Source organism: Odocoileus virginianus, chromosome 9 (genome assembly GCF_023699985.2).
Source record: "Odocoileus virginianus isolate 20LAN1187 ecotype Illinois chromosome 9, Ovbor_1.2, whole genome shotgun sequence".
NCBI classification, from domain to species: Eukaryota; Metazoa; Chordata; class Mammalia; order Artiodactyla; family Cervidae; genus Odocoileus; species Odocoileus virginianus.
The window spans coordinates 62,853,432-62,865,780 of NC_069682.1; the positions used below are offsets into that span (position 1 = coordinate 62,853,432).

The 12,349-nt window shown below is 37.8% G+C and overlaps 1 protein-coding gene across 4 annotated transcripts in view; it reads left to right on the forward strand.

Moving 5' to 3' along the window:
• RALGAPB (Ral GTPase activating protein non-catalytic subunit beta) overlaps nucleotides 1-12,349 on the forward strand; it is an 87,274-nt gene that overhangs the window by 15,522 nt on the left and 59,403 nt on the right. For all 4 annotated transcript variants that reach the window (XM_070472621.1, XM_070472622.1, XM_020909080.2 and 1 more), the window contains exons 3-5: nucleotides 1,674-1,876; nucleotides 8,957-9,120; nucleotides 10,620-10,806. In XM_070472621.1, the coding sequence (XP_070328722.1) occupies nucleotides 1,674-1,876; nucleotides 8,957-9,120; nucleotides 10,620-10,806 (554 nt within the window). The remainder of the gene's footprint in view (nucleotides 1-1,673; nucleotides 1,877-8,956; nucleotides 9,121-10,619; nucleotides 10,807-12,349) is intronic.

Sequence of the window (12,349 nt, forward strand, 5' to 3'; positions counted from 1 at the left end):
CCTCACAGTGTTGTTATAGTTGCTTTTAACATTAATTGCTGTGGCATGTTATTTTCTATTATACTGTTGTTACATATTTTCTACCTATGACCTTTGTAGTTTTGTTCTAAGCTTAAAAATTTCAGTACAGGTATTTATCTTGTCAAATTCAGCTTTAGTTTAAACTGCTGAAATCTTTGTGAATCCTGAATTTCTGTTTTATAGGTTAGTTATTTTTTTAGTTTTGTGATTTCTGCACATGGTCAGCATGTAATCTGATTTTCTCTAAGTTAAAATCTTGGCAGAGCCTTTGGCATGCCATTGGGCATCTTCTTCCAAAATGATCTTGTTACAGTAATCCACTGCTAGTCTCCCACGTTATTTTGACCAGTTACAAATCCAGCTATTCTACCTTCTTCTGGACTCTCTGTTGTCTCCATCTTGGGCACAAGGACCAAATTTCTTAAAGCCCAAATCCCCCTTTGCTGGAGAAGGCTGTTAATGGCATGGTGAGAATAGCTTTAGATTTCTAGGTCAGGGATCTAGTTTTCAGCTCCAGCATTTTGAAGCAGATGCTTTGGGCCAAATAGCTTAATTTGCTAAACTTCAGTTTTCTTATGTCTAAAATGAGGATAGTTTACCCTCTCACATGGGTTATTCTGATGGTTAGATAATATTTATGATAGTGCCTCGGAAACTGATTTTAAATCAGTACCAGCTTTGTACCAGCTGCCTTCATAGTAACCCTCTTAATAGAGGAATGAAGCTTGTCTGGCATGACTTATTCTTTTTGAGCAGGCTAGTTCCCACTGACCCTTCTTCCCTTTTATAAGTACTCACTGATCATCTGCTTAGTAATTTGTCCCAGAGTTTTGTCTGGAATTCACTTAAACTTTCCAGTCTACATTATCTGGAATATAATTTTATCTTCTTTTGCAAGTTGGACCATTTCCTCCTTCTCATTGTACCTTATTCATTCATGATTGCTGGCAGTGGTTCAGCACTCTCTTAGACAATTTCTCTCAGCCCCTATGATTCAGACAGGTCAGGAGGCTGGAAGTCATTTAGTGTAGCTAAGTGCCTTTTTAAGGTGTTACCCACCTTCAGTCCCTTCTGACCTATGTTTGATCTTGCCCTTCCATTTAAAATATTATTTTCTTTGCCAGATGAAAATAGTCACACAGTAAGAGTTGGACAGTTCATCTTCCTTCCTGTTGTTTGTTAAAGTTGCATAATCTGAAAATGGAATATGATTAAATTTATGTAAATGATTTCCTAAATGGCACATACCCACATGCAAATTAAGTGGAGGAAAATATCTAAAATTTTCTATTTCTGTGCATCTAATCTCTGTGGAAAGCCAAGATGACCTGTACTTTTTATTTTACAGAGCAAACAATAATAATGTCTAAGGGGTGAAAGCCAGTGTAGGCTTGATAATTATAAATAAGTACATAATTTTTTTTCTTAAATCTTTTGCTTAGAAAGTGTTGTCTTGAGTATGTCTTATACATGGGAGGTACATTTTCTAAAATTAATCTGATATGTGTTGAGATGAATATACTTCAATTGAGAGGTTTTTGGTAATAAGAAGTTAACATTTTTTTTTTTAAGAAGTTAACATTTTAAATCAGTCTACTGATAAACAGGGAGGGATGTGTAATAATTCTATATCTATATTTTCTTCTGTTTAGGTAAAATGGACCATGGAAGTAATTTGCTATGGACTGACTCTTCCATTGGATGGAGAGACTGTAAAATACTGTGTTGATGTATATACCGACTGGATTATGGCTTTAGTGTTACCGAAAGATTCTATTCCTTTGCCAGTTATTAAAGAGCCTAATCTATATGTTCAAAGTATACTAAAACACCTGCAAAATCTTTTTGTACCAAGGTAAGCTATACTAGCCTATCTGGCCATTATCCAGATCATATTAAAATATTCATCATTGTTACTTTTTTATGTTATAGGAACTGATTTCATTGTTAGTCCTTTGAACAGTAATTTTCATGTTTTTTTCAGTTAAAAAATGTGTTAATATGAATGAGAGAGATGGGCTTATATAATGTTTTCTAGGACTCTTTAACTGTGTGTTTTCATTTTAATAGCTTTTGGCTTTGCTTCTAAGATCTGATAGCTATTAGGTATGAAAATACTGTGACCTCTTTCCCTTACAGTCAAAAAACCCTACTTTTGCCTAACATAATTCTTATCTAAACTTAAACTAAAGGATAACTAAGCCCTATACCTTAAAATGAATCTTAGGAGAGAATGAAGATATAGAAGCAAGCAGATTTGAAATTATGGGCAAATTTGTAGTAGACCAAAAGAATACTTTTGACAATTTGTTACTGAGTTTTTCTCCTACCTTCTGTGACAGAGACCTTAAATATTGTAATGTACGGTTGCCTTATTTATGTCTAAAACATTATATGTCATTTTAAAGGATTTTGAAAATAATAGAAAATGGAGAGGAAAACATTAGTTGCCTACCCATTTGTAGGGATTTCCTTTGAGAAAAACCTGTTTTCATCTATGTGTGTGTATGTGTGTGTGTGTGTTTTCTTTTTTGAAAATGTCTGTGGAAGGGTCAAGAGAGCTGACGTCCATCCTTCTGGAAAAGTTCTGGTTAGGACTTTTGGTCTGTCAGATGATGAGGGACTATGAATCATCCAAAAACCAGCTCTGTAAATTTTAGCTTTTTAAATTTAGAAGGAAGATTGCTTTGGAAAATCTGAATTAAGAAAGAGAATCTTCATTATGTGCTGTGATCTATAGGATCAAGTGTGCAAACATACCTCAAGATATTGTTGGTTTGGTTCCAGGATGCTGCAGTAAAGAGAACATTGAAATAAATTTTTTGGTTTCCCGGTGCATAGAAAAGTTATGTTTATACTATACTGTTAACTATAAGTGTGCAATAGCATTATGTCTAAAAAAAAAAGTACATGTTTTAATTTTAAAATGCTGGCATTGCTAAAAAGTGCTAACTGTCAGCTGAGCCTTTAGTGAACTGTAATCTTTTTGATGGTGGAGGGTCTTGCCTTGATATTGATGGCTGCTGACTGATCAGGTTGAGTGGATGTGGCAGTTTCTTAAAATAAGACAACAGTGACATTTGCCACGTTGATTGACTCATCAGTTCATGAATGATTTCTCTGTAACATGCAGTGCTATTTGATAGCATTTTGCGTACAGTAGAGGTTCTTTCAAAATTAAAGTTAATCCTGTCAAAGCCTGCTGCTGCTTTATCAACTAAGTTTATGCAATATTCTAAATCTAGTTTGTTTTCATTTCAATAATGTGCACAGCATCTACACCAGGAGTAGATTCCGTCTTAAGAAACCACTTTCTTTGCTTATCTATAAGAGGCAAGCTCCTCATCCCTGAAAGTTTTATCATGAGATTGCAGTAATTCAGCCCCATCTTCAGGTTCCACTTCTAATTTTAGTTCTCTTGTTATTTCTACCACATCTGCATTCACTTCCTCCGCTGAAGTCTTAAGCCCCTCCTAGTCATCCATGAGGATTGGAATCGGCTTCTTCCAGACTCTTATTAATGTTGATATTTTGACCTTTTCCCATGAATCATAAATGTTCTTAATGCCATTTAGAATAGTAAATCTTTTCCACAGAGTTTTCAATTTCTACTTGAAATTGGAAATATCCATTAGAGGAATCAATGTCTATGGCAGCTATAGTCTTACCCAATGTGTTTTTTAAATAATAAGACTTGAAAGTTGAAAATACTCCTTCATCCATGGGCAGCAGAATGAATGGTAGGTTAGCAGGCAACATTTATCTCATTGTACATTTCAGTGTTGACTGAAAAAAAATGCACAGCCTAAAAGTTGAGAATTACATTTTGTTCATTGGACTTACTGAAAACTATAACCTGGATATCGCCTCTCAGATGCTCAGAGGGAGTGTTCCAAAGAGGTAAGGAAGGAGCAAGGGTATATAGGAGTTTTGCTGGGAGGGAAAAAAAAAGCTGTGTAGCAGAACATGAAAAATTACTGCTAATCAAAAAAAAAAAGACATCTCAAGTTAATGATTTTAGTGCCTTTCTTTGTATAGGAAGATGCAAGAGTTTGAGCTTACTGAAATTATTCCTTTGATATCCGTCTGAACTGTGTAGGCCCAGTATTTTGTTTTCCTCTGTCCTGAATTCCCCTAGGGTGTACTGTAGGGGGTGGCTGTAGTGACTGGTGGCTTTATGGCCACAACGTTGTTTACTGAAATGGCAGGCGACATTCCTTGTCCACATCCATCAGAGCTCTTGGATGACCAAGTGCTTTGTAAATGAGCAGTAGTATTTTAAAAGGCATCTTTTTTTCTGAGTAGTAGGTCTCAACAGTGGGCTTAAAATATCTAGTAAACCATATTATAAATCAGTGTGCTGTCATCTAGGCTTTATTGTCATTTATATAGCACAGGCAGAGTAGATTTAGCATAATTCTTAGGGATCCTAGGATTTTCAGAATGGTAAATGAGCATTGGCTTCAACTTGAAGCCACTAGCTGCATTAGCCCCTATTAAGAGAGTCAGCCTGTCCTTTACATTTTTGAAGCCAGGAGTTCTCTCTAGCTATGAAAGTCTACTTAGACGGCATCTTCTTCCAATAGAAGCCTGTAGGCTGTTTTGTCTCCACTGAAATTCTGTTGTTTAGTTTGGCTACTTTCATCTTCCTTAATTATCTTGGCTAGATCTTCTGGAGAACTTGCTACAGCTTTTACATTAGCACTTGCTGCTTCATCTTGCTGCTGCCCCCCGCCCCGCATGTACACCTTTTTTTTTTTTTTATGACTACAGTTTCTTTGCTTCAACCTCATGAACCAACCTCTGCTGACTTCAGACTTTTCCTTCTGCAGCTTTCTCACCATTCTCAGCCTTCACAGAATTGAAGAGAGTTAGGGCCTTGCTGTGGGTTAGGCTTTGGCTTAAGGGAATGTTGTGGTTTGTTTGATCTTCTGTCCAGACACTAAAACTTTCTTCACATCAGTAATAAGGCTGTTTCTTCTTATCATTTGTGTGTTCATTGGAGTAGCACTTTTAATTTCCCTTCAAAAGCTTTTCCTTTGCATTCACAATTTGGCTTACTGATGCAGGAGGCCTGGCTTCTAGCCTGTCTTGGCTTTTGACCTGCTTTCCTCACAAAGCTTAGTCATTTCTACCGCTCTCCAGTGCTGTGTTAGGTTTTGTTATACAACACAGTGATTCAGTTTTGTGTGCGTGTATGCACACACACATATGCTTTCTCAGATTCTTTTCCATTATCGGTTATTACAGGATACTGACTGTGGTTCCCTGTGCTACTACAGTAGGTACTTGTTATTTCTAGTTTTTGATTTAAAGTGAGAGACATGATTCTTCCTTTCACTTGAACACTTAGAGGCATTGTAGGGTTATTAAATGGCCTAATTTCAATATTGCTGTGTCTCAGGGAATAGGGAGGCCTGAGGAGAAAGAGAAGACAGGAAAATGGCTGGTTGGTGGAGCAGTCAGGACACATTTATCAGTGAAGTTTGACATCTTATATGGGCATTGTTTGTGGTGCTGCAAAATAATTACAGTAGTAACATCAAAGATCACTGATAATCAAATCACTGTAAAGATATAGTAATAATGAAAATATTTTGAGAATTACCAAAATGTGGCATAGAGACACAAAGTGAATGATGCAGTGGGGAAAATGGCACATATAGACCTGTTCAGTCAATGTAGGGTTGCTACAAGTCTTCAGTTTGTAAAAAAAACCCACAATATTGGTGAAGTGCAATAAAATGAAGTGCAGTACATTGAGGTATGCCTGTTAACCCCTTAACCTTATCGCCCGCGTCACCAGCCACCCAGTTCCACTTCACTCAGTCATGTCCAGCTCATTGCGACCTTGTGAACTGCAGCGCGCCAGGCTTCCTTGTCCTTCACCATCTCCTAGAACTTGCTCAAACTCATGTCCATTGAGTCGGTGATGTCATGCAACCATCTCATCCTCTGCCACTCCCTTCTCCTCCTACCCTCAATCTTTTCCAGGTTCAGGGTCTTCTCCAGTGAGTCGGCTCTTCACATCAGGTGGCCAAAGTATTGGAACTTCAGCCTCAGTCCTTCCAATGAATGTTCGGAATTGATTTCCTTTAGGATTGACTGGTTTGATCTCCTTGCTGTCCAAAGGAATTTCAAGAATCTTCTCCAACACCACAGTTCATGTGCATCAGTTCTTTGGTGCTTAGCTTTCTTTATGATCCAAGCCTGTACATAACTACTGGATAAACCATAGCTTTGACTGTTTGGACCTTTGTTGGCAAAGTGATGTCTCTGCTTTTTAATACACTGTCTAGGTTACATTTGGGTGAATTAAATGCTGGTTGTTTGTATTTATTGATTTCAAATAGAAGTTATAACAGGAAATGGTGGCAAGTAAGTGGTAGGAAGACATATTGTTTGTAACTAAGCAGGTTCTTCTAAAATGATAATACTTTTAATGCTTTCTTATTATCCCATTTAGGAGACTAACTTACTAGGCTCTTTCTTAGTAAATGGGAGAGTTTCCTGGGTGGTATTGTCTCCTCTTTGTACTCTTACCAACTCTCAGTGCTCAGTTAATTTTATTGATGAGAAAAATCAGTTGCATTTATATTAATTAGGCTTTTGCTTTTCTCTTTTAAGAAGCATGACTACCATATAAATGGTTCATTTTACTATTTGGTAATTAGCTTGTTTTCCCAAAAGTGTGCATAATTCTGAGAGGGTGCTGAACTGAGTATTAGAGTTCTCCTGGCTAATTGTATCTTAGGGAGCTAAATATTTTCAGTGCTAAATATTGGGAGTTATGATCTTATCTCCTGTTATTGGGAGTTTTTTGTTTTTGTTTTTTGAGTCAAATAGTCACAAAATCAAGTTTACTGAAGTAATTGTTTTTATGAAAACTAACACTCAAAATAGAGGAAACAGCCTCTACCACTTTCCTAAAGATTAGGTCAGAATGGATGTAGCCTTTCTCTTTTGCCTATCAGTTTGATTTGGGGGAGCACATAGCTGAGTGAAGAGTGACCCATCATTTAAAACTGATTAGGGTCTTCATTGCTCGAATACACTGTACTTTAGAAAGTATGACATTCTTCTAAAGCAGTGGCAAACTTTTTTTGTAAAGAGGCGTACAGTAAATATTTTAGGCTTTGTGGGCCATACCGTAGTGTCTGTCACAACTATTCAACTCTGCTGATACAGAGAAGCAGCCATAGACGATATATAAATAAATGAGCATAGTTGTGTTCCTATAAAGTTTTTTTACAAAAATAGATGACAGGCCAGATTTGACCCACAGGCCATACATAGTTCACCAGCTCATGTTCTAGAATAGTTTTCCTAAAGTTCACAAGTTGCTTTTGGAAATATTAGGGGGAAAAGTACATTTTCCTCCTTTAGGTCGAAAAGAGTGTTTTCGACCTTTCTATTTCTTATTCAGTAAAGATTACCTTGTTTCTCTTAGCTGTAGAAACTTGGACACTGCTCTTGAATTTAGGCTGTCTGAGTGATGCCACAGTACCTAAGAAGCAGGTGTTTCCTTTTCTGCACTAGGCAGGTAGTACTAGGAATGGTAGGTAAGCCTGGGTTACCATTTGGGAAGTTTGTAGTGTTATTGCTAGCTTGTAAGAGTGTCGCCTCCAGGACCACTAGTGGTATTTTTATTTCTTATTCTGGGCTTCCTCTTATATGGCTACATGAGGTTTGGGGCTGTTGTATATTTCTTACTCTTGCTTAGTAGCAGACCAGCAGACACAAGCTTGAGCTTCTTGGCTTCCCATGGTCCGGATTCACCTCAAACTGAACGTGGGACATCTCCCTGTTCTTGGGGACTCTTGTCTTTTCCTAGGTGAATGTCTCATCATTTCACTTTAGGTCTGGCTTTTTAGGGGGAACTTAGGGTTAGGTTGTTTTCTTGCAGCTCTAGTGTAAGTGTTTGGTTTTATGGGTCATGGCCCAGAATCTGAGAATCTTTATCCTGAGGTTGTGATGGAAGTTCTAAGAGCACTCACTTCATTGTCTGGATTTCTCGAGGAGGCTCTCAGATTCCCTCCTCTGATAGAGACATGTTTTATTAATTCTTTGTGACATGAGTCATGTAGAAACTTGTCCTCAAGATTTATTTCAGTAATATTAGTTACTTGCCTTGGTTTTCTCATGGGAACTCTGGAAGCCAATTCACTATTTGCCAATGCAGTAGGTTTACTATGATTCTTGAAAATCTTAAGGTGATCCATGTTGGACAGTGGGGATACGGGCTGGGACTTGTACTTTTATCTTCCTCCTCAACCCTAGCCCTGATACACTGATGTAATAATACTGTTGGAGAAAAATGGTGTTGTGAACTAAAGAGAGTTATAAAACTTCTTTGGGAGTATCTTGGGTAGCTTTGGGTTAAGTTGCCTTTTTTTAGTAGACCCGCAGTTAGCAGATGCTTATTTCTGAGGAAGTTGTCTCTACATCCCATCAGTTTTGGGGACCTGTTAGGATATTTCATTTTTTAGGCTCTTCTCTAGCAGACATGAACTTCAAATGGATTGTGAGCATTATGAAATTCATGCTGAATTCTTGTGAACATATGTTTAAAATTTTTTGAAAGAATACAAAGGCATTCTGTTGTGTGAGCAGCAGAAGTGGCTGTGAGTATTTACTCATTCATTCAGCAGAAACCTATGGAGTATCTGTCGTATGTGCCAGGCACATTTCAGACTTAGAAAACCCAGAGGTGAAGTCTACTTTCTAGTATCCTCCCTCTCCCTGGGAGCTTTTCAAGCTCTTTAGGAGTGGTAGGTTTAGATCCCAGAATGCCAGATTGCATGGGGACGAAGTAGCTTTGAACTGAAGAGGGTGCGCCTAGTTCTGTCTGCTGGTGCTCTTAGGGAGTTGCCTGTCTATAACGGTTGTATTCTGTCCTTAAGCTTGTCAGTGATGTCTGATCTGTCTTCTTTAGACAGGAACAGGGCTCCAGTCAGATCCGACTATGCTTACAGGTCCTGAGAGCCATTCAAAAACTGGCCCGTGAATCATCCATTATGGCCCGAGAAACCTGGGAAGTCTTACTGTTGTTTCTTCTGCAGATTAATGACATACTTCTAGCGCCACCAACTGTTCAAGGTTTGTTAATTATTTTTTCTGATTTATTGCTGAGCTCCACAGTTTACTTTTAGACTCAATGAGTAGTAGACTCAGTCAAGATTTAAAATTTGGCACTATAGTTGACAAACCAATATGAGGAGAGACTCAGTGAATTAATACATGTTTGATAATGACAGTAACAGTAGCTTGTTCATTGTATTAGGACAGAGCCTATTTAAGAAACAACTAATGTACCTGATTACAAAATAGTTATCCAGGTAGACTGAAAACTCGATGGCTGCAGAAGATTATTTTGTTTAGCAAATGAAACCTAGAAAATCTTAAAAGTATTCTATTTGGAAGTATGACAAGTATGTCATTCATTACCTAGCTATCAAAAAGCCTTCAGTTTTATGAGTTTAGAATGTATTTTAAGATGTCTTGCTTTGTATAATATAGCACAGTATACACAGACAATAAGTTGATAATTCTAGTTCCAAATTCTCCTGTTGCTTATTCATCTGTGTATTCTTTTTACTGACACATGTGAGTGTGCTTGTGCTTTCACATAAATGCAGTGTCCAGGAAGAATTTTAGTGTCTTGAAAGGGACTCCATAATAGAAATACCCTGTCTGGGATTGGCGATGAGCTAGCCAGACAGGTAATGTGCCTCTCTCTTAAACAGTCCCCATGCCAGGGATTCAGCACCATAAGTCAAGCCATGCATCCCCTTCTGGAGCTTATTATTGTTGAAACTTCGTTTTTGCTCATTTGAAATCCTTAGAACTTTTCATTCTGTATGGGAATCCAGTTTGCCTTCTATGGCCAGGCAGAGTACAGTCCGCTGCTGTTCTCCTTGGTTCCCAGACTGGAGCCGAGCAGCAGCTCTGTTTTCATGGTTGAGGCTTTGTCCTGCCAGAACCAGACCTTTGGCTCCCTTCCTTGTCTCCCTCTGCCTTGAAGGGTGGCTTTCAAACACATGAAGCATTTCATAGCAAAGTGTGAAGGTAGGAAGTCTCAGGTATTTGTTCTGATTCCTTTTCTTATTGGCTGTGTGAACTTGGGCAAGTTACTTAAATTTCCAGAACCTGTTTTCTCATCTTCAAAATGGATATAGTTGATAATTGGTAATAGATATTATTGATATAAAAACCTACCCTGCAGAATGAATGTGCGGTCACGTGTATGAGCTGTGTGGCACAGACACTGACTAATAGCACTTGTTCATTGTAGGCACTCATCCTTTCCCTTCTTCCGTGTGTGCTCCTGTCTCACTACTGGAAGGTTAAGAGCTTCCATGAGAACCCAGCAGGGCCACTTGAAAACTTCCCACATGATAATGGGTTGATGTGTTCATGATTTCCTTCATAAGAGCTCCTTAGAGTAGTTTTTTGTTCTTACTATTAAGTGATTATTTGAAAGTCAAAACTTAACATTGCAGTTATTTTAATTTTTTGACCAGTTCTCCCAAATCAGTGAGTTAAAGATTCTGCTTTACAAATAAGTATGCCAAAGATGTTTTCTTTTTGTTGGTAAGGTGGCATTGCTGAGAATCTAGCAGAGAAGTTGATTGGTGTTCTCTTTGAGGTTTGGTTACTAGCATGTACACGGTGCTTCCCAACACCTCCTTACTGGAAAACAGCCAAGGAGATGGTGGCTAACTGGAGGCACCACCCAGCAGTGGTGGAGCAGTGGAGCAAGGTCATCTGTGCGCTCACTTCAAGGTAAGTTACCGTCATCAACTTGCCTTCTTTCATCTGTCTGGCCATAGGCAGCCTTCCCCTAATTCTGTGTCTCTCTGGGATTTATGGAGTACATGGTAAAAACCTCTATTCTGTGTCTCTTATTATTACACTTTAGTTAATAGAATCAATCAACTTTTAAAAATAGATGTAGCAGTTGGCCTAGTACCTGTCTAATGTAAAACCTTTTAGATTGAGAAAGTATTTTGGAGAGGTAGATGAATTCTGAGCCCTACTATTCCCACCCCCCAAATCCCACTCTAATTCTAAATATTAAAATGTTTAGAAAGAAAGTGAAAGTGAAGTCGCTCAGTTGTGTCTGACTCTTTGTGACCCCCCAGTGCTGTAGCCTACCAGGTTCCTCCATCTGTGGGATTTTTCCAGGCAAGAATACTGGAGTGGGTTGCCATTTCCTTCTTCAGGGGATCTTCCTGACCCAGGGATTGAACCCAGGTCTCCCGCGTTGTAGACAGACGCGCTATGGTCTGAGCCACCAGAGAAATCCAAAATGTTTAAGATCATTGTTAAAAAAAAATAAGCCAAAGAAAGTTATAACGGAAAGAGTTAAGTTCACCAGAAATCTTATTATATGTAATTTTACAGAAATAGGATCATACTATAATGTTCTCGTCTGTAACCAAAGTAGGCAGTTTTTTATAATAATGATTTTGTTTTTTGGGTATTTTTTAGCCATTTGTATATAATATCATCACTATTCTGTGAGTAAACCGTTAGGCTTCATTTTTTTCAGACTTTTTTTTTTTCATTTTTTGTAATATATGCTGAGCATTCTTTTTTAAACATGATCACAATACCATTATCACACATGAACAAAACATTAACAGTTTTCTAATATTGATAAGCTGTTGAGTGTTGAGATGTTCCTGAATGTCTCAACTTTTTAAAATACTTGATTCCATTGAGCCTCTTTTTTAGTGGGGGGCGCTGGGGCCGGTGGTGTTTGGGGGGGAAAATACTTGATTCCATTGAATCAGAACACAGACAAGGTTTGGACATTGTATTTAGTTGACATATTTCTTAAGCCTATTTTAAACTGTAGGTTCCTGCTCTCTCATTTTAATTTCCTTGCACGTTTTTTTTTGTTGTTGAACTGGGTTGGTTTGTCTTATTGAATGCTTCACATTCTGGATTTTTCAGATTATGTCCTAGTTGTGTTAATTAATATGTTCCTCTGTCCCTTATATTTCCTGTCAGCTGGTGGTTAATCTGACAGGAGACTGGAGGCTTACTCTGATTTAGACTTAATGGGAGGGTTAGTGGTGGAGGTGGGAACAGATAATTTATAGATGGTATTAGGTATCAGAAGATAGATTGGTCTTTTTATGAGTTAACATATATATCTTTATCATCATTTAAACTAAGATGAATTTTTGTTTATTCTGGTATATCTTTATGAATGTCACTATTATGAATCTATTTTTAAATAATACATCCTTTATCTTGATTATAAAAGTGCAGTACATGCTTATTATGGAAAATTTGGAAGACATAAGGGGGAATATTC